The sequence below is a fragment of the Polyodon spathula genome, chromosome 12 (assembly GCF_017654505.1).
Source record: "Polyodon spathula isolate WHYD16114869_AA chromosome 12, ASM1765450v1, whole genome shotgun sequence".
NCBI classification, from domain to species: domain Eukaryota; kingdom Metazoa; phylum Chordata; class Actinopteri; order Acipenseriformes; family Polyodontidae; genus Polyodon; species Polyodon spathula.
In genome coordinates, this window is record NC_054545.1 from 27,367,514 (window position 1) to 27,389,799 (window position 22,286).

A 22,286-nucleotide genomic window follows, 5' to 3' on the forward strand; every position below is an offset into this window, starting at 1 on the left:
AGCAAAAAACAGTCTTCATGTGTCATGAGTTAGTGGTGTCACCCTACATCCCAGTGGATTAGTTCCAAAATAATATTTGCACATAACTAAAAGTGTATATGTGCCTAGTAGTTATACAGATTTAGTTGTATTCCAAATGAACCACTATTTTAGTAAATGAAAATAACATTTTACAGGCCCAAATAACTCATTTTCTTATGTTGAAAATATGACGTTAAATCATGCATTTATTGGATGAACCCTATTCCCGTGTAGCATACCAGACTACCGTTATTTATAATATATTTTTTAGAAATGTAGTTAACTGATTACGCACGTTTTTATGACACTATTGTACTTCACACTAAAAATAGAATCTGTCTCTTTAAGAAAGAACCATTTGTTGACTTGGATGCAGAATCTAATATGTCTAAAACGTGTCCTCCGGTTTGTTGATGAACATTGATCCCGTCCCCTGATTGGCCAGACGATCTAGCAACACAGGTGCTATCTTGGATGAGGCATGGAGGAGCAGAGAAGTCAGCACAGTCTACTTTATGGATGCACCAGGTACAAATTAATGGGGCTATGAGGGAGTTTGCAGACGTTCTAGAAATACAATTACACGATTAGGTTTGGGTGTATCAAGTGAGATCTAAGGGGGTATGGGGGTGTTAAAACGGCTATGGAGGCAGGGTTGCAATAAGGCTGTAGCTCATTGGATGCTTGGTTGGGCCCGAGTCAGTATGAAGGCACAAGAATAACCAATGAGATTGAGAGATGGGGGTAGATAAGGGATACAGCTATTGAGGTGAATAAAGGAAGGTGTCTAAAAATGATATAAAAATATATATATATATATATATATATATATATATATATATATATATATATATAATATATAAAATATATATGGGTTATGCGAGTCGCGACAGCTCTGCTGCAATACCATATTCTTGTTTTGTTTTCTTTCTGTTCAGCTGTAGGAAATTCTGCTTTAATTTTGCTTTAAGACATTGCCCAGGAAAAGGGCAATCTTATTAACATACTCCATACGGGTCTAAAACTGAAGTCATTTTTATACAATGTAACTATATAATACAATGTGAAAAATATACATTTCCTCTCCCAGTACCAATTTGTCAGTATAACAAAATCACCATTTAGGAGAAATGCAAATGCGTAAAAGTTTCTGGTATGATATTTGAGCATCAATAATCTTGATATAATTTACCTAGTTTTATTACACCAAGGAGCACAATCACATAATTTAAGGCTGGCGTTTCGTAATTGTATTTTGCTGGAGGTGAAATGATACTTGATGCTTGATCACTGCAGTATCAAAAGATATGATTGAGGATACAACTTAAATGGGATAGGCGAGCATGTAAATAGCAATAGTGCTTTTAGCCATGTATCAAAATACACACCTCCAATGTTATACAATGAAGTATCTCAACTTCCTGGAATTATAAACAAACCGTACTGTAAACAAGGTCTGCTTTATGATAAAGTATTGCAGAGAAGACTAAATACACATCTTACCCTGTTAGCCTTTGATGTGTTTAAAGTGAATACAACGTTTTCCCTCCTAAAGATAATTTTAAATAAATGTTAACATAAATCAAATAACTATTTCCTAGAAAGTGTTTGTTACATTACTACAACACGATTTTGCATCTGTGTTATCTTATAAACAAGAAAACTAAACCAATTCATTCTATTTAAGTGAAGAACTGAACATGACTGGGACTGTGCTATTACTACAGTATTAATACAGTACTGCACCCTCACTGTAAATTATATTCGGTTGAGTACAGTAGCATACCCAATTGCGGTAGACGTCAATATTCTGTTTTTGTCTGAACACTAGTAATGGATGCTGTTTATGAGGAGACGGATGTCAAGATAATAACAGGAGGTGGAAGGATGCTACACTTTTATGGATGTCTCGTCACTCAAAAAGAAGAAGAAATGCAAAAGCCATGGAGAAAGTTTAGAAAAAGCAAACAAAGCCAAGGTATTATATGCAGAGTATAAAATGTTAAATTAGTCTGAGCAAAAATCTAATAAATTTAGTTAAGAAAATCCCTGAGACCTAGTTTATTCTTATTAAAACTGCTAAACAATTTTCCATATCATTTGTCCAACCATTAAAAGCATGCTGACCAGTAAAATATTCAGATATTCACATTTGTATGTATTTTCATTCATGATATTTTAGGATGGGGTCACAGAACTCTGCTCTAGCAGTGTCCGCATGTTTTTCTTTTAGGTCTGCATACCTGTTGTACTACTTTGATTTTCACCAGAGCATGCAACAAGAATTCCCTCATCTCCCTCAGTCAGAAATCAACAAGAGAATTAACGAGAACTGGAAAAGACTGACCGTGGCAGATAAGGGATATTATTTGGATAGGACCAAGATTGAGAAGCAGGGGATAGATCCAGTGAGTTCATTTCTAATTTTCTAGTGGGAAAAAGCCAACCAATAAATGGTCACCTACTGGATATTAAGGCATGTAAAACCACAAAATATATTCCTGGTTTATCATCAATAGGCTCTAAAAACATTTGTCTTTTGAGGTATTATGTATTTAAGTGAAAGTGACCATCGATGAAGACTCTACCAAGTGGTAGTTGACCACGACTGGAGTTATGCATCCAGAGCCAAAGGCGAGCACGGTAAAGAAAGTCAAGATCAACTACCACACGGTAGAGCCTTCACTGAGAGGGCACTATCACTATTAGAAAAGATTGTTCTCTTTATTTTCTTTAAAAACACTTGAAATCCTAGATTTACCCTGAACTTGAAAAGTTGTAGGAAAATAGTCCCGAAAATGTTCATAAAGGAACACATACATAATTGGATAAAAAAAAAAAAAAAAACATTATAAATCAGATTTTTTTACTTGTCAAAGCTTCTTACAGTTTATCTGGTCAGTGCCAGATATCTGAAAGGAGCAATATTACTAAATTGAATGTGTTTCGATTCCCCGCTACAGTATTCACTGTACAGCAAATAACACAAAAAAAACTTGTAGATGTTATCATATAGAAACTGGTAACATCTATAAGAACAAATATCTCTGTAAAGCTCAACTCCTCATTTTATTTTTATACAGGATAGTCAAGTGGCAGTGCTGTCAGCTGATGTGCCAGGATTTAGAAAAATCCTCCTCCATTCCAATTATGTCGTTATCCCAAAAAGCACAGTGTCAGAGAAGAGTGTGGCCAAGCAGGTGGATCTGTGCTTGAGGCAGGGGGAGCGTGACAGTGAGAACACCTCTCAGACCCTCTCTCACGACACCCTGTTCTCCCCTATGGGCCTGGGCAGTGAGGTGGAGCTCCCGGAGCACTGCATCGCCATCGAGGGTCTGACTGACGAGACGGCCGCTGCTCTCAGCCAGTCGGGATGTTGATGAGACTGCAGTTCCTGTCTCAGTTCTCTAGCACCAAGCAAGGCAAAGAGCCAGCTGCTTTTGTACTGGAAGAGGAGCCAGCTGTGGAGCTGGTTGAGGGCCAGGCCTATAGAGCAGTTAGTGTTGTGATTGAGGAGACTCTTGTCGACGGATCAGGCACAGTATCTGCCCCCACCACCACTGGACAACAGACTCGGAACGAGGGACATCTTGTGACCATCATCCCAAACCAGGTTAAATCTGAGAAGCTTGTTTTTTATTTTATACCATGTCATAAAAAATAATTCCATGGTCAGGGCTCCTTCGTGTTCGAACAAAATCTTAATTTATGATAAATGATATCCCCCCTCTTACTGCATTGAATTTGACAATCCTTATTACTACTGTGTACCGTTATGTGTGGGTTAAGTTGTGGTTAACAGCCTCTTTGTCTTTCTGTAGGAAGTGACAGAAAACAATGTCTCATCAGGATCCAGTTCTCTAATTTTGGTGCCCATTAATACCAAGTCGGACACAAATGCCAACCCTTCCTTTAAATTTGTCACCAGCATATCGTCATATTTTCTGTAAAAGACATGCTCAATAGAACGAGATGTAATATATATATATATATATATATATATATATATATATATATATATATATATTAAAAGCAGCCCTAAAGTTTTGTAATCTCTTTGTTTTTAGTCAATAAAGTACGCCCGAAGGGGGCGAGGAAGCTGCCGTACTCCGGGCTGTTTGTTTTCCTATGTCACACAACACAAGCCCCCCCAGTGTCCTAAGTGTGGGAAGCACCTAGGTGGAAAATGGTTACCTAGCTCAGGTTAAGAAACATCAGTAAGTAACAGGTGTTTACTTATTGCTTATCTAAATATTTGATACATCATGTAAATACTCTTGTATGTTCAATACATGCTATCATTGTGTGTCTGAGAATTCACATGCATAGTAAGATAGCAGCGTTGTTTGGTTTTATTTACTTATGGTGCAGATGCGAAATCAACACCGACTTTGTATTTGTTTACACTTTAGTTTAAACACACATTTATGCATGATAAAGAAATTGTTGGCAAAACATTTCATTCCTCAATAATTACCTCATTTAATTCTAGGAAGTTTTTTTTTTGTGTTAAATTTCAGATTTCAGTGCAGCCTTTCACCTATCAACATTTATCAATTTAGTTTTCTAGATCTGTAGCTTGTATAAATGCATAACACACGAATCAGTTGTGTGAGGGAAAGCTGATTTGTATAAACTTGTGTACCGACTCTTACACACAATCAGCTAATATTGTGTTCAGTTAACTGTCTCAGGGAAAGAAAGCACTTACCAAAGCAGCAACAACAAGCAACAATGTGCCGTCTAAGAAGCAGCAGGAAGCTTCTGGTGAGACAAGCTGCCCGTCCCTTGAGACCTTTGAGGCTGTGACACAGCTGATTGTCGCAGCATCGTCCTATGAAATGAACAGTGAGTCTCGGTGGAAAGAAGTGGTTGTAGAAGAGACTGCTGAAGTAGTGAGCGCTCTTCGGAGTGGTAAAGAGGAAACTGCAGAGCGGATTATGAAAGAACCTGAGAACAATGGGAACAAGGAGGCAGTGAAAAGGAGGAATGTAATTACAAGGCAGTCAACAGCAGGGGGCACAAACTGCAAGACTCCAACCTTGTTGATTCATTCAAGTACTGCTGCAAAGAGGTGAGACAAGCTTTAGGCTTCATGAGTTAGGTTGTTAATTTGAAGTTGTTGATTTCAGTCCATTTACAGATCATCTGTATGAAACAGTGGTCACTCTCTAACATGTTGCTAACTGACACTATATTTTATCCTAAATATGGCTCCTGTACCCTAATGCTAATGCTGTTTCAGTGCTCTCAGATACTCTGTTCCACTTGTAAGTTTATAATTTGAATTTAATAGTTGAATACCCTAGGATGGGAAATAAAACCACAGCAGTTTTGCTGGAAAACTTTGTTTGTCATCTGCCTTAATTGTTTTAGAAATGATAACGAGGTAGCATGTTTTTTATGTTGAAAATAATGTCAGTTATTTTAATACTATCATGCTATTGATTTGGAACAGTGCTATAAAATATATTCATGATCAATTTTAGGATGTTACTAGTTTCATGTTAATCTGTTTGATAAAGTGTGCATCAGTATGTTCATTTGTGTAAGAGAAGAGGTTTGTTTCCTTCCAGCCTCCCTCCTGTGACAAGTGCCCCCAATGCAAGGAGTAAAAGGAGAGAAAAGCCTGCAGTGGTCGTACCCAATCTTCTTGTCCGAGCCATCCTCCCTGCTCCTGCTCAGTCACGTAAGGCTAGTTTGTGTAACTGTGGGCTCGCGTCACTTGGCACTTGGTGCAGTTTTCACATAGGACTTTTTCCTCATTTTGTTATTCTTTTAAAAAAAAAAAATTATGTAACTCTCTAGCTCTCAAACTGCCCCATATCTACACTGCCTAAGTGTCTGAATTTACAAAATTAAAAAGTACTCACTGCTATTGATCTTGTGAAACCAAAGAGTTTCTATGTGTTATGTTTGAAAACAGATGTTTGAATTGCAAGGTTAATCACGCAATACATCTATAAATCTAGCAACCTTTAATACGAGGTGTTTCAAATTTCATGGCTGATTGTGGGGCTATTTCTTCTCAAGCAGGTCCTGAGCTTGGGGCTGCTTATGTTCAGTGAGTAGCTGTGCTGCCAAATAAAAAAAGACTTTGAAATGCCTAAAAAGAACAACAAACCAGGTAAGCCTTTTCTAATATCACCTGACTGGAGTATAGTAGAGACTGTCTCACCCATTAAATGTGCTTCCAGAACTTTGGTTGCACTTGACCAAGCTGTTCAAAAAAATTTCAGAGATCTGCATTCACTTTTTTGGATGCAGTAACTACGAAGTTAATAATAATTATTCATTGCTGTACCTGTGAATATGCAGTTATTTAAAGTATATATATATATATATATATATATATATATATATATATATATATATATATATACACACACACACACACACACACCCACACACACACACACACACACACACACAGTGCCTTGCAAAAGTATTCAGACCCCTGACCAATTCTCTCATATTACTGAATTACAAATGGTACATTGAAATTTCGTTCTGTTCGATATTTTATTTTAAAACACTGAAACTCAAAATCAATTATTGTAAGGTGACATTGGTTTTATGTTGGGAAATATTTTTAAGAAAAATAAAAAACTGAAATATCTTGCTTGCATAAGTATTCAACCCCCACACTAATATTTGGTAGAGCCACCTTTCGCTGCAATAACAGCTTTAAGTCTTTTGGGGTAAGTATGTACCAGCTTTGCACACAGTGTCGGAGTGATTTTGGCCCATTCTTCTTGGAAGATTTGTTCCTGGTTGTTCAGATTGGTTGGACGACGCTTGTGGACTGCAATTTTCAAATAGTGCCTGTGGCAGGCTGGCGAGTGGAAAGAGGCCCAGAGACAGACTGCAGTTCAAAAAAAAATAACTATTTTATTATAAATAAACACAAAAATAAAAGTGCACAAGGGCCAAAACAAAGCAATTTAAACACAAAAAAGACAAAAAGCAAAACTTACAAAAATAACAATTTCCAGGCTGGGCAATGCCTTCACTGGATTCAAACTTTCTAAACAACCCAAAAAAAAACCAACCTGCTTCCTCAGCTCCCCCTCTCCAAATGAGAAGCAGAGGCCTCCTTTTATATCAGGTGGCTGGGCGCTGATTGATCGTTAATCAACCTAATCAACTAATCAACCCCAGCCACCTGAACATAATAAACCCAGGCAGGTAGGGGAAGTTAACCCCATCCCTGCCAATTTAAAGGGCAGAGCTTTGCTCTGCCACAGTGCCACAGATTCTCAATGGGATTGAGATCAGGACTTTGACTGGGCCACTGTAGGACATTCACCTTTTTGTTCTTGAGCCACTCCAATGTTGCTTTGGCCTTGTGCTTGGGATCATTGTCCTGCTGAAAGGTGAATTTCCTCCCAAGCTTCAGTTTTTTAGCGGACTGAAGCAGATTCTCTTGCAGTATTTTCCTGTATTTTGCTCCATCCATTCTTCCTTCAATTGTAACAAGATGCCCAGTCCCTGCTGATGAGAAGCATCCCCACAGCATGAAGCTACCACCACCATACTTCACTGTAGGGATGGTGTGTCTTGAGGCATGGGCAGTGTTAGGTTTGCGCCACACATAGCGCTTTGAGTTTTGGCCAAAAAGCTCTATCTTGGTCTTATCTGACCACAAAACCTTTTCCCACATCGCAGCTGGATCACTCTCACGCTTTCTGGCAAACTCCAGACATGCTTTCAGATGGTACTTTTTGAGTAATGGCTTCTTTCTTGCCACCCTCCAATACAGGCCAGTGTTATGCAGAGCTCTTGATATGGTTGACTGGTGCACCTTTACTCCACTCCCAGCCACTGAACTCTGTAGCTCCTTCAAAGTGATTGTTTGCCTCTCTGTGGCTTCTCTCACAAGTCTTCTTCTTGTTTGAGCGCTGAGTTTTGAGGGACGGCCTTTTCTTGGCAGTGCCTGGGTGGTGTGATGCAGCTTCCACTTCCTGATTATTGATCCAACTGTGCTCATTGGGATATCCAAACACTTGGATATTATTTTGTACCCTTTCCCTAATCTATGTATTTGTATTACTTTATCTCTAACTTCTGTAGAATGCTCTTTAGTATTAATTTTCCTTCAGATTTACAGCCTTACCAATGATCCTTCAACAGTGGGGTTTTTATCCCGAAAATGTGACAGCAACTTTGATGATTCACAGGTGGAGGCCAATGGTAAGGTATATGTGTCATCGTTAGGGCAATTTCTTTCATCGATGCAAACTGGGAGCTTCCACAGCACAGGGGTTCAATACTTATGCAAGCAAGATATTTCAGTTTTTTTATTTTTCTTAAAAATATTTCCCAACATAAAGCCAGTGTCATCTTACAATAATTGATTCTGAGTTTAATTGTTTTAAAATAAAATATCGAACAGAACGAAATTTCAATGTACCATTTGTAATTCAGTAATATGAGAGAATTGGTCAGGGGTCTGAATACTTTTGCAAGGCACTGTATATAGACACTCACACACAGTGGCTCTCAAAAGTATTCACCCCCCTTGGACTTTTCCACATTTTATTGTGTTACAACATGGAATCAAAATGGATTGAATTAGAAGTTTTTGCCACTGATCAATACAAAGTCCATAATGTCAAAGTGAAAAATAAAATCAATTACAAATATAAAACAGAAAATAATTGCTTGCATAAGTATTCACCCCCTTTGCTGCAACACACCTAAATTTTAGCTGAATGGAGTCCACCTGTGTGCAATTAAGGTGTTTCACATGACTTCAGGTTAAATACACCTATCTCTGGGAGGTCCCACAGTTGGTTAGTACATTTCCTAACAAAAACTACATCATTAAGATGAAGGAACATTCAAAGAAAATCTGGAATAAGGTTCTTCAAAAGCACCAATCAGGGGTAGGATATAAGAACATTTCCAAGGCATTGAATATCCCCCGGAGCACAGTAAAGTCCATTATTAAAAAATGGAGAGAATATGGCACCACTGTGAATCTGTCTAGAACAGGCCATCCTCAAAAACTGAGTATCCAGGCGAGAAGGGCACTAGTCATAGAGGCCACCAAGAGGCCTATGGCAACTCTAAAGGATTTACAGTCTTCCACGGCTGAGCTAGGAGACACTGTGCATACGGCAACAATAGCCCGGGTGCTTCACAAAACTGACCTTTATGGGAGAGTGGCAAAAAGAAAGCCATTGTTGAAAAAAATCCTCACATCAAATCTTGGCTAGAGTTTGCCAGAAGGCATGTGGGAGACTCTGAGACCAAGTGGAAGAAGATTATATTGTCTGTTGAGACCAAAATAGAGCTTTTTGGCCCCAACGCTAAGCGTTATGTTTGGCTCAAGCCTAACACTGCACATCATCCTGAGAGTGCCATCCCTACCGTGAAGCATGGTGGTGGAAGCATCGTGCTATGGGGATGCTTCTCTGCGTCAGGGCCTGGAAAGCTCGTTAAGATAGAGGGCAAAATGGATGCAGCAAAGTACAGAGAAATCCTGGAGGATTTTTGGGGTCATTGTCCTGCCGGAATCTTCCAGCAGGACAATGACCCCAAACATACATCCAAAGCCACACTAGAATGGCTTAAAAACAAAAAGGTCAATGTCCTGGAGTGGCCCTGTCAAAACCCAAACCTCAATCCAATTGAGAGTATGTTGAAAGAGTTGAAAATTGCTGTTCACCAAAGGTCCCCATCCAACTTGATGGAGCTTGAGCAATTTTGCAAAGAAGAATGGGCAAAAATTACAGTGTCCAGATATGCAAAGCTGGTAGACACTTATCCAAATAAACTCATGGCTCTAATTGCTGCCAAAGGTGCCTTTACCAGATATTGACTCAAGGGGGTGAATACTTATGCAATCAATTATTTTCTGTTTTGTATTTGTAATTAATTTAGAACAATTTGCAGATTTTTCACTTTGACATTATGGACTTTTTTTGTGTTGATCAGTGGCAAAAACTCCTAATTAAATCCATTTTGATTCCATGTTGTAACACAATAAAATGTGGAAAAGTCCAAGGGGGGTGAATTCTTTTGAGAGCTACTGTGTGTGTGTCTATATACAGTGCCTTGCAAAAGTATTCAGACCCCTGACCAATTCTCTCATATTACTGAATTACAAATGGTACATTGAAATTTCGTTCTGTTCTGTATATATATATATATATATATATATATATATATATATATATATATATATATATATATATATATATATATATATATATATATATTATATATACACCACATACATACATATATATATATATATATATATATACGATATATATATATCTATGATATATATATATCCAATATATATATTATATATATATACCACACATATATAGACATATATATATATGTGTGTATGTATATATATATATATATATATATATATATGTATATATATATATCTATATATAATATATTCTATATATATATATATATATAATAATATTATTATTCCTTTGACATCAGAGATGAACAGTTTTTTTTAGAAGCTTTTTACTGTTGAGAGACTAATTACAGAAAAACAATATTTCAAAATAGTTGAAGAATGAAAAACAGATGGTGTGTTTTTCACTCTCTGCAGCAAAGTGGTCCTGCGTGAAGGTGACAGGACTCAAGCCCAATACATTGAAGCATCTGGGACATCCTGTCAAACAGGTATTCGTGGAACAAGTGAGTTATACCCTTCATAGGTTTGCTCATATTTTGACACCCATGATCGTATGTCTATAAGTTATTATACACCAACAGTGATCCTAGGATATTGCTGATCTGTGATAACCTCATACCAACTGTGCTGCTACTTTCTAATGTTATCTTTTACAGGAATAAACTGGAGCTGTGATTCTTCAAAATGCTTTAAAGTCAAGTTGTCTATTTTTAATTTTCTTCAGGCAGTGCCAAGCCTGACAATATGAATCAGAATGCCTCGTCTGAAAAGAGTGAAGATTTTGTCCTTTTTATCCTATAAACACAATCCGAGCACTTCTCTTGTAAGTAGACACTTATTTTACACTATATAATTGCATTAGGATTTTTATAAGTATAAATGATTTAAAAAGAATAGAAGATATTTTCTTGTCCTTTTTGCAGGTTTTCAGCTCCATAATATTGTTTCCTCACATATCTACCCAATTTGTCTTTTCACCTCCTGAACCTAAGCAACATGTTACGAGCTACTGAACAAGGGCCAAGCCTTGGAATGGACTTGACAACTTGGTCTTTATAACATGTTTTCATTAAAATTGATCACCGCTAGGCGCTCTTTAAAATACTTTCATGGTCTGTTTACTAGGATCTTGGATTGTCAACAATGTGTTGTGCTGATAAGACATGAGAACAGATATTAGTTGACTGTGCTGATTTCTGTTGTATCATGTTTAAACTAATTCTATAAAAGTCATCCCATATATTAGCAAAATTAATAAACAAATAATTAATATGTTATACCTCATCACCAGTAATTGAAGCCTGTTATTGTATATAAGGTGTCATGCACAAATAAAACATATATATATATATATATATATATATATATATATATATATATATATATATATATATATATATATATATATATATATATAATTCTAACAAAAAAGAAATGTACAATTTTCATTAAACTATCTGCAAGTGTAATATTGATTTTGGCTCTAGAGTACCCTGTCGTCTCCTTATGGCATATGTGACTGAGCAGGAGAACATGTTGATTCCTGTCCCTGCCCTGCTGGACCCCTACCAGCCCCTGAATGCAACCCAGCAGGAGGTCCAGCTGCAGTCTACCCTTCAGCTCCTGTGGAAGACAGTGCTGATCCCTGAGAGTGAGGGGGAGCTGGCCGAGGCCATGGCTCTGATCCAGGAGCTCAATGGAACGCAAGTGGTTCTGTCCATGGACAATGAGGAGACCATTGCCATTGAGCAGACAAGCTGGCCCCGCTACTATGAGTCTGCTGCCACTCAATGTGTGCTCTGTGACTTTCCCCTTTTTAAAGGGGGACAAAAGTATGCATCTACATAGGTGCTGAGAAAGGAACTGTTGTGAAATCTGTTGAAGTAACAAAGGGAATATACCATCTACTATTGTGGGTGGTCTATAATTTTCTATCAGTTTATTATTCACCAGACTTCCTAGCTGATGTCCTTTGTCAACAACAAGGAATGTTTTACAAAGGGCTCCCAAAAGTTGAATTTCCAAATTGACAGTGTTGTAGAAATGACTGCTAGGGGTGTCATTTTTGCCCCCTCTGCAACTGATTTATAAAGTAATTTTCTATTCAGTAACTCAATGTTGCTTTTTTTGTTTTTCAGCTCAATAGCTAGACAAGAGGACTGCTGGCTGCTGACTGACTCCCATATACAAACTGCTACTGTTCAACTAAAGATCTGTTTGAACCCTCAGTGTCTAGCACTTCACAGCTTTAGTGACATACATATGGGTAATTAACTACATTTAGAGTATTAAATGCCTATATCTGTATGTCGGTAAACACGATTTAAACACAAGCTAAGAGATACATATTAATTAAGTAAATAATTTCTCTGCAATGCAAAGAGGATTTGTCAACACAGCCTGTTGCAGTACTTCATTTAAAACACTATCAAAGTTAATTTAAAAGTAGAAGTTTATATAAGTAATGAAATTAACCCATACTGATAAACCTTCGGCAAGCACTATAATAATTAAGGGCCATATTTATAAAGCATTTAACATTCTTTATTTACAGGTATGTGTTTCTTTTTAACATTACATTTGCATTTGGTTAATGCTTTCTAAATATAGGCGTGTCTTTTTAAAAATTTTTTTACTGTTCTTTTTATGCTATCATAGATCTACAAAACCAGTTGTTCTTTTTGTTTTTGTTATAGTGTTGGAGTGTTTTGTAATTGTGTTCAGTTTAATACCAAAATATGAATCCTTGGTCATTATTTTGTATTTTCCCTAAGAAACCAGACTGTTGGTTTTCGTAAAAGCTTCTTCCCTCATTTAAATTAAACTCTTGCCCATTTAGTAAGCAATACTTCATCTAAAATAAACAACAATAAAGAAATTGAATAATGTGCTGAATTAATTTAGAGGTTCGTTTCAAAATGTATGACTGGTTTCAAAGAACCGCATTAGCACTAATGTTGGACTGCCTTACATTAGAATCATTTAATTCTCTTAAAAGCAGCTCACATCTTGATGGCTGAATTTTCATTTCAGGCTTCTTAATACAGTTGTCATTTGGTGAGCAATTGTTTTTTTACCAAGCAATATACTGACTGTTTGTGTCTTTCCCAGTAAAGACACTGAACCGCAGTGAAATATCCCAGATTCAGGAGCTGCTATGTAATGGCTATTGGGCCTTGGAGTGTTTCACCATCAGAGACTACAATGACATGATTTGTGGGTGTGCGGCATTGCATTCAAGTTTGTGATCGCACAGAGGAACACAGCAAATTTACTCCATCTGAAAAACGTAAAGGTAAGCTGGGAGGAGTATACTGTTCAAAGAACCCATTGAACATAGCCATTTATCATTATTATTCTTTTTTTATGTTGTCTCCAATCAAGACATATTAGTAATTGGTAACTTTGGTCTAGTGGTTAGAACAATAGTATGAAACATGGTTAAAATTAATAACCTTTTTCAGTCCTCCAAGGTGCAATCGTAATAGGAGCAGTACTCGTGGAATACAACAGAGCCAATCGTCACAAAAAATAAATTGAAGTATCTTACCGTATGCTTTGAACAGCCTTTCTTTGTCTTTCACGGTTCACTTGGCCAAATTTCCTGGCCCCAGACGAGGTGAACATTGATGATTTCTGGTCGACAATGGAAGGAGAGGCGTTAGAGCAAGCAACGTTCCCTTCCAGTATGCCTGTTATTAAATTTGACGCCTCCATCATTGCTCCCTTCTTTCCCCCACTAATGAGGAACTCTGTTGTTGTCAACACAGAGAAGGACAAGTATTCCTGTGAGCAGCCAGTGAAGGGTATGTACAACACTGCAGGCAAGGTACCGTAGGCCTATTACATAAACTGCTTCCACAGTGTCTTCTATGATCCATTGTGGTAGTTCTTGCATGTTGTTGTCCATTGTTTGCTAATTTGTATGGCTCTGCAATTAACTGCTTATCAACTGCAACTGTAAATAGTGGGTGAGTGACTTTGTACCCACTTTACTTTAGAGAGCCATACAGTATTTGACAAAATGAAGATGGGACCTTAGAAAATCCTGTCTTTTTTTGAAAAAGGTGCTCCACTTTTGTGTCAGTTCCAATGTGCAAGTCCTTGTAAGTTAAATGAATGCTAAGCAATGCTTTAAAATCTGTTTTCTTACTGGATCTGCATAATCAACAGTATTAATAACCCCCCTTTGATTGTGCTGAGAATCTTTAGGTTAAAACTGTACATAAACTTCTCGTACCTTTGCCACTTGGTGTGACTGTAGACAATTGCTGTGATTTTGCACTGTAACACATGAAATGATTAAGTACCAGGAAGCAGAAGCACCTTTTTATATATGTGTTGTCTTTAGAAATATCCTAAAAAATGTTCAGCTGAAGAAAAAGGGTGAAAATTGATTTTGCTTATCACTTCTTTTAAACATAGTGGGGTTCATGTATCAAACGTTTGCGATGGCATTAAGGCCACAGCGCCAAGTTGATTTAATCGCTGGCAACTTTATATTATAGGTTTTCTTTGTACATGTACTTGCAATATATTTGCAAGTATTAGCGAAAGAGAAATAAATACAATACATGCATTATTTTGTGTATGGGTTATGACATAAGCAGAAATAATTGATCGTTTGTCGTATGATTTTATTTTTATGTACAATTATATTTGTATTTAAAATGTAATAACCGTTTCTAATACAACATATTATCTATGATTTAATAATAGGTGTTAAGTTTAATTCCAAATTTACAAAGACCTGGCAAACTCTCACCAGAGTTGTCATTTTAAATTTGTAATTGCTGTGGATATATATATATATATATATATATATATATATATATATATATATATATATATATTTATTAGGTTTTCTTCATACAAATAATACAGCGAAAGAGAAATAAATACATGTATAATTTGTGTGTTAACATACTGTATCAGAAACCATTATGCATTTGTCTTGCGATTTATTTTCATATGCAATTATATACTGCAGTCAAGCTATCAGCCAGATTTGAAATGCCGGTCAAGCTATCACACACTTAACTGTATAGATAGTTTCCCTGTTTCAAGCAGTGAAATTCTTCACTCTGAGAGATTTAGAACTGCATTGGAATAAAACGAGCAATGAAATACACTTTCATACATTTTCAAAAAGAATGAAAAATGTAATATTTAGTAAGTATGAAAAAATCTCACTAATAGCTTATGGTGACACAGTCAAAGGACGATTCCATGTTGTTTAAATTATTGAGAACAGACATTTTTGCTGCTTACTATTAAAATGTATATGACCAAAAACATGTATGTGTATCTGCGTATTTGATATTGAGTACTGTGCGAGTACATCCACCATGTCAACTAGGATTACAGATGTTCATATAAATAATGTAACTGCACTTTAGGACGGTATGTATAGGAAGACAGTCTTTTTGTGCATTTCTCAAATTATATATACACCTTAAAACACCACCTTCCACTAAAAACATGTACGTTTTCTGTATTAACAGATTAGATACCCCATGTAGACTTGATTACAATGTGAAAAACATTATTGTCTACATGAAGAAAAGTGTTTGTACCCACTTTCCCACTTATTGAAAAGATTCAGTCACCAAGTAGTTTACCATGAAAATAGAACTTTGTTAAAGTGAGCCTACATGAACACTTATTAAACACTTATTTGCTGGACATTATATGACATGTCCACAAACTACATTTTTTAAAGGAAATATACTTTTGGCAAGTAGTGATTTTAACTATACATAGATTATACCGACAAAATAATGTTTTTAAAATATTTATTTGTTTAATAAAAACTAAAATATAGCGAGCAATTTCCTGAAGATAAAATGTATTTATTACAAATTAAACGTAAATATACATTACAATAAATGTCACCTATTTAAACAAAAAATACTGTCTGCAATACACTTCAACAAATAAGACGACAACATATTTAAACAAAAATTACTGTCTGCAATGCAATACCTGTTTTTATTTCTCAAAAAAATACAAATGGCTTCTTGTCATTTTGGATGAATCTACACAGAGAACCTTGCCTTTAAGTTGTAAGATTCGTGCATGCGTAGAAAGGCTAAAAAAGGCACATGCTAACTTATTTCCCAGCTAACTTACTTCCTGTGACACCAGCTCTTTAAAGGGTCCACAAATAAGTCAGATTTCAAAATAGCTAGATACCGGCTATTTCATTATGTTCAATTGTTTGTATTCATCGTGTAATAAACTTGGTTCGTTAAGTTATCCTTTTCATTATGTATATTTGGTTTTATCCGTTGTATAATAATAATATAATACAAAATCAAGACACTTAGTCAACCCAGATCATTTCTGCATCTCCAGATGAGCTACCCTGGCTTTAGTGGGTTAAAACCTGTACGTTTTATTTAAAACACAGGTTAGCCTCTCCAAGTGACCTACCTGTTGTTCAATTGCGGTAGCCCATTTGGAGGGGAGGCGCTATTTATCAGATTAGTCTGTTAATCTGTGCTACCGGTAGCCCATTTTGAACACTGGCATTAATTTTGTGCCAGTTAATATATTCAGGATGGGTTCAAATTAGTGCCGCGGCAGAGCAATACTTTACACTCTGCCAATGTAGCACTGTGTCGGTCGATCTTGATACATGCCCTTCAATGTGTTTTTGGCCTGTGCATGAGGACTATCATATGACATGTAAAAAATGGTACAGTGTAGACGTGAATGACCTGTTGAAATGAAGTGCTTTGCATTTCAGGAGATATTGGTGACCTGGTGAGATTAATACGTGCAGGCACTTTCAAACCAGATCAGATCAGCTCATAGTGAAAAGGAGCTGAGAGACATTCTGAACTGCTGTGATATCACCCACAGGCCAGAAGACACACGAGTACTGTATGGGAGTGTACTTGCACTTGTGGTAGGATACAGCAGGGTTAACATACTATAATGGTTAAAAACCTTTAAAACAGGATTCTTAACATCTGCTCGGTGTTCTGCATTTTTGTAAATAATGGATTATTTCTGTTATTGCTTGTCAATCATAAGATGTTAATATGAAGCAGGGGTTAAACGGGGATCCATTTAACACTGATCAGAATCTCCACTCCGCTCTCCCAGAACCTGCTGAAATCCCTGTCAGTTCTCTGCAGTGTAAGACACAATGATCTTATCAGAACTATTGTTATATAAACTGTTACACATGCAAACCCTGATCAACCTTAACTGATAGTCCTTGGTAGTAGATTAAACGTCTGCTGTCAGGTAGAAGCTGTTTCCGCCTGAATGTAATGATATCTTCAACAAGCATAACTTGTGTTGTTTCCCAGCTATACAACGCAGTTCAATCCACAACCCAAATACACCCGCTGCTTTAACAAAACATGATATCTGGTGCTACTTTAGGTTTAAGGAAGCTCTGTTTTGGGTTATCTGTTTGTGCTTGTATTCACTTGGTCACCGTAGCAATGTCTTCTGAGCCGAAGCATGTTACTGGCTGAAAGCCTGTTAGTCAGTAAGGGAAGCAGCTGATTGGTTATTGACAGGAAAGAAGCCATTGAAGGGATGGGGACAATTTCACTCTCCAGGTGAGGTGACCCAAGAAGCACAAAAAACATGGTTTCCAAATGAGTTTTTATTCAACCAAGATAGTACCAAATATCATGTTTTGAAATGAAAATACATTTTTCAAAACAGACTTATACAGTGAATAGATGTGCATTGTGGAGATATTGTATGGAACATTGTTAGCTACCATGACTTTAAGGACCTAATTACAATTACATTATTGCTGCATTTCTTTAGCCATAATTGGCTGTAAGAAATCCTATTTGTTTGAATTGTGAACATGTCTGTCAAATTCATTTTGACCTTCACACCAATGCTTTTACAAATCCTCATCCGTTCATCAATTTAGGCTGCGGGGATTCAAAAACAAATTATTTCAGTCAAGAGGTGTGTCCTTCCTGGACTGAACACCTGCAGTTTTGTTCCCAAACCTGAAAATACTTTATTTTGAGTCAGAGCTGAGTAATGGCCTTTTATCTATCTTTTATGTTCACGCGTCAAGAACCTGTTATAGAATATGTATATTTGCATACTGTCGGTTAGCAGTGACATGACTTTCCTAGAAATAAGACAAGGCAGAGATGCTGCCCTGAGTCACCACCAGTCTATTTCAGCTTTTCTGACCTTTAGTTTATTCTCAATATTGCATACTGTCAGCTAGCAGTGACATGACTTTCCTAGAAATAAGATAAGGCAAAAAGGCTTACCTTTTTTTCTAGAGAACTTTTCTGGCCTTTAGTTAATGCACAATCAGTCCTTGTCTTTTTCAAGACAAAATGTTGTTTAAAGTGCCAGTTGCAATGATGGCATTATTATTTTGCTCTGTCTATAATCAAATTAATATGGTTTATCATTATAGGTGTTTTTTTTTTTTTTTTTTTTTTTTTTCTGGAAGCAAACCAGTGACCTAGGATCTGCTTCATTTAACATTTTCTGATCTCAGCACCAAAGCATTAACCTCATTGGAACTGTTTACTGCTGCTGTTCTTTTTAATAACAGTTTGTGTTGATATTGCTTTTTTATCTCCCATGTCCTGTGGTATTGCTACATCACTCATCTTGTTGCTGTTTTCACAGTTTCAGTACTTTTCTCTGTTTCAGATTGTTTTTTGTATGAGCTTTTTAGTCTTGCTGCAATAAATGACCTCTTTAGTCTCCTAAAGGTTGTGTGTGGCTCGAAGTACATAGTAAGAGGGGAGTCCGCCCGTGACCATGTTGATCTGCTGGTGTCCTCGCGGTACTGGCCCCCAGTCTATGCAGTGGACATGGCCAAACAGGTGGCGGTTAGCGCTGATATCTCGTACCCAGAACTGGCAGCACAGATGTGGGAAAAGAACCAGGGCTTCTTCTCGGATCCTATGGAATTGCCAGAGGTAAGGGGCAAGATTTAAAAATTGTATACCTTTGAATAAGTCAGTTTAAAGAGTGCCCAATTGTTCATTTTTTGGCAATTTCATAGGATCTGTAAACTGTTAACTTCTTAACAGTTTGTAGAAATTGGTTTTATAATGTGTTTATTGTATCGTTCTGTCTGCCTTTACCCACATAAGGCCTTTTTTGTTTGGAACAATATCTATATCATGTGATCAATTCTGTGATCATCACAAGCATCCTTACTGAGGAAAGCTTTCAAAACCAGATGATCTGCATAGTGAGAGACTGCTATAGCAACAGACTTTAACTGTGGTGCAATAGAAAGAGAAGTCTCTGTGACACTGCGCATTTTCTTTTATACACAAGATGTGACTTTCCTTTTATTTTCAGCTCTTAATTTCTGGTTTATAAAAATGGTTTGTCTCAAGGCTTTTGTATATGAGAGTGTAGAAATATGTTCTGGAGTCTAAGCTGGTGTGTGACATCACTGCAGTAACTATAGAATGGGTTTGTGGGAATTTAGCAAAAACTGTTGTACGGTTTTGATGGCATTAGCACCAAGAATTGTTTATCATAGGCTGGGCCTCACAAACTAGTGTATTTGCCATTCATAGTTATAAGGCCATTTGTTGAGGATAGTAACATATTTAAAACATCCAAGCTGCTAATTACAGAGCATAGTTAAACTAACCGTTCTTTCTTCCCTTTACAGTATGTATCGTGCATCGAGTTACAGGACCAGCAGTATAACATTGACCTAGCTGTGCCCAAAAACTCCACAGTGCACTCGATCACTAAATCCCTGTCTCGCTGGACTGTGTGGTCAGAGGTGGACCAGGAAATGTCGGGGGACCCTCTGTCCCAGCACCACTCTCTGTCCCTCTGTCGAGAACTGGAGCCCTACAGCTCCATCATCTCCACCATACAGGACAGCAAGACCAGCAATGTGCTGCAGCAGCCCTTGTCCTTTGACAACTCAGCCTACTACTACCTCTACAACCGCCTCATCGACTTCCTTACCAGCAAGGACATTGTCAACAATCAGATTGCAGACATCCTGCAGACCTGTCAGCCGGGAGAGGTTCTGATCTGGGACTCTCTGTACCTCCTCGGAGTGGCTCAGATAAACACAGAGGTAGAACCAGAAGAGGTGGAGGTGGAGCAATAGGTTTGTTCAATCCTGTCCTCATTGGGGCTGACTACTGATGCCAATTCAGTTATATATAATATATTATATATTATATATAATATATATAATATATATATAAATATATAATATATATATATTAATATTGTCTGCAGACTTGTTATACCAATGGTTATTCAGCCTGCAGAACTCTGATAGAACTATATGTGGCAGCTGGTATGGTACAGACCCTATAGTATGATGCATCTTACAATGGCTTTAGATGCAGTGCACCTCCAAACTGCTTTTTTAGAAACCTCTGTTTAGTGCAGAAGTTTCTAAGAAGGGGAATTATTAGTTTGAAAACTAAATGTTTGCAGAGATTTTTAGCTGGACTCCACTTAGTCACAAAGCAAGCTCAGAGATTTGGTAGGTCATTGTGCAATTAGTTAGGTGGTCTTAATCTTTGCCATGTTATTACACTCCACAGGGTTGCGTATACAGCATGATAGTTTTCTTTTAGATCCTGAACTGTTTATTTCATATCTCTTCCACACACCTACTTGCCCACGTAACACAATATCTGCTTTCTCAGACAGGCCTATCCAGGCTTGTTTTTTGCAAAGCATAAATAATAATAGCACTGCATGTCGATCTGAAAAAACAGGACTAAAATAATAAAGCACTTTTTAGAAAGCTTTTGCTAACTCCCAAAACTTTGGATCCTCTTGTTTAGGGTGGCTGGCCCCGATTACTGTCTGTCAGGCCTGGAATTGAACATTGATCTGTTCCAACAATAAGTATCTGTGTAATTGTTTGTGTGTGGATCCCTACATTGCTCCCTTTCATCTGCTTCATCAGAAGCGAGCACAGATGAAGATCCTATGCTAAGCAGCCACGATGCACTTTTGTTAAAAAGCATGATAAATGCAAGCAAGGCTTGCTATGAGGTTGGTAAGAATGGCTTTATTCACAGAACAGAGTGGATAAAAAAGTACCTTCCATGAAGGTGCCTTGTAGATCTTTCTATAAATATGATGTAAAACTGCTGCACATTTAAACTGCGAGCCAGCTGATTGGTCTTGTAAAACAATAAATAAAACATACAACTTGCTCTTTTGTTTTGAAAAGGACACGTTTGCGTTGTCATTATTTCACAAGAGTAAATTATAAGACTAATACTTTACAGATTTATCCAAACACTTGACCACTAAAATGTGTTTTGAATATTGATTGGGGTCAATTGAAAAGCTTTTTGTTATTTTCATATACTGTTTTCTGAAATACATTAAAAAAGGAACCCCTGAAGAGTTATTGCCCAAAGCTAATTTGCTAATTCAGCTCCCTTTCTTCTTTTGCATTTAGTTAGATTGAATTAGAAAAACTATGAATTTCCATTCAGTTTGTAGCTCATATAGAAGTTGGAATAAAAACACATGCATGCCAGTTCATGTTTGCCAGTTATGAGTTTACACAAAGTATTTCCTGTTAGCAAAAGTATATGGAAGATATAACACCCTGTATATAGTGGTACTTAAAATAATACATTTAGTCTGCGCATCTTGCTCATTTGGTTGTTAGCAGTTTATTGATCCCAGAATCTCATCAAACAACTACTTGAGGGATCCCCCAGGGTCTCAGCTTCAACAACATTACTGGTTCCAGACTCCCACAATTCTCTGTGCAAAAAAGTGCCTAATATTTTCTGTTGTAAATGCCTCTTTATCTAATCTCCATTTGTGACTCCTGGTCCTTGTTTCTTTTTTCAGGTTAAAAAAGTCCCCTGGGTCGACATTGTCAATACCATTTTGAATTTTAAATGCATGAATCATGTCATCGTATAGACTTCTTTTTTCAAGACTGAATAGATTCAATTCTTTTAGCCTGCCTGCATATGACATGCCTTTTAAACCAGGAGTAATTCTAGCTGCTCTTCTTTGCACTCTTTTAGAGGGGCAATATCCTTTTTGTAGCGAGGTGACCAGAACTGAACATAATATTACAGATGAGGTCTTATTAATACATTATAAA

The 22,286-nt window shown here is 37.0% G+C and overlaps 1 protein-coding gene across 1 annotated transcript; it reads left to right on the forward strand.

Moving 5' to 3' along the window:
- Nucleotides 1-1,854: 1,854 nt before the first annotated feature.
- Nucleotides 1,855-20,297, forward strand: LOC121324854 (HMG domain-containing protein 3-like). Its single transcript, XM_041267065.1, is given in 19 exon segments — nucleotides 1,855-1,893; nucleotides 1,895-2,013; nucleotides 2,255-2,429; nucleotides 3,105-3,388; nucleotides 3,433-3,634; nucleotides 4,089-4,226; nucleotides 4,716-5,095; nucleotides 5,598-5,710; nucleotides 10,610-10,698; nucleotides 11,723-12,027; nucleotides 12,334-12,461; nucleotides 13,307-13,414; nucleotides 13,417-13,489; nucleotides 13,781-13,975; nucleotides 14,923-14,948; nucleotides 16,944-17,007; nucleotides 17,009-17,123; nucleotides 18,769-19,128; nucleotides 19,842-20,297. Coding segments are annotated over 19 exon segments (3,369 nt in total).
- The last annotated feature ends 1,989 nt before the right edge of the window (nucleotides 20,298-22,286 follow it).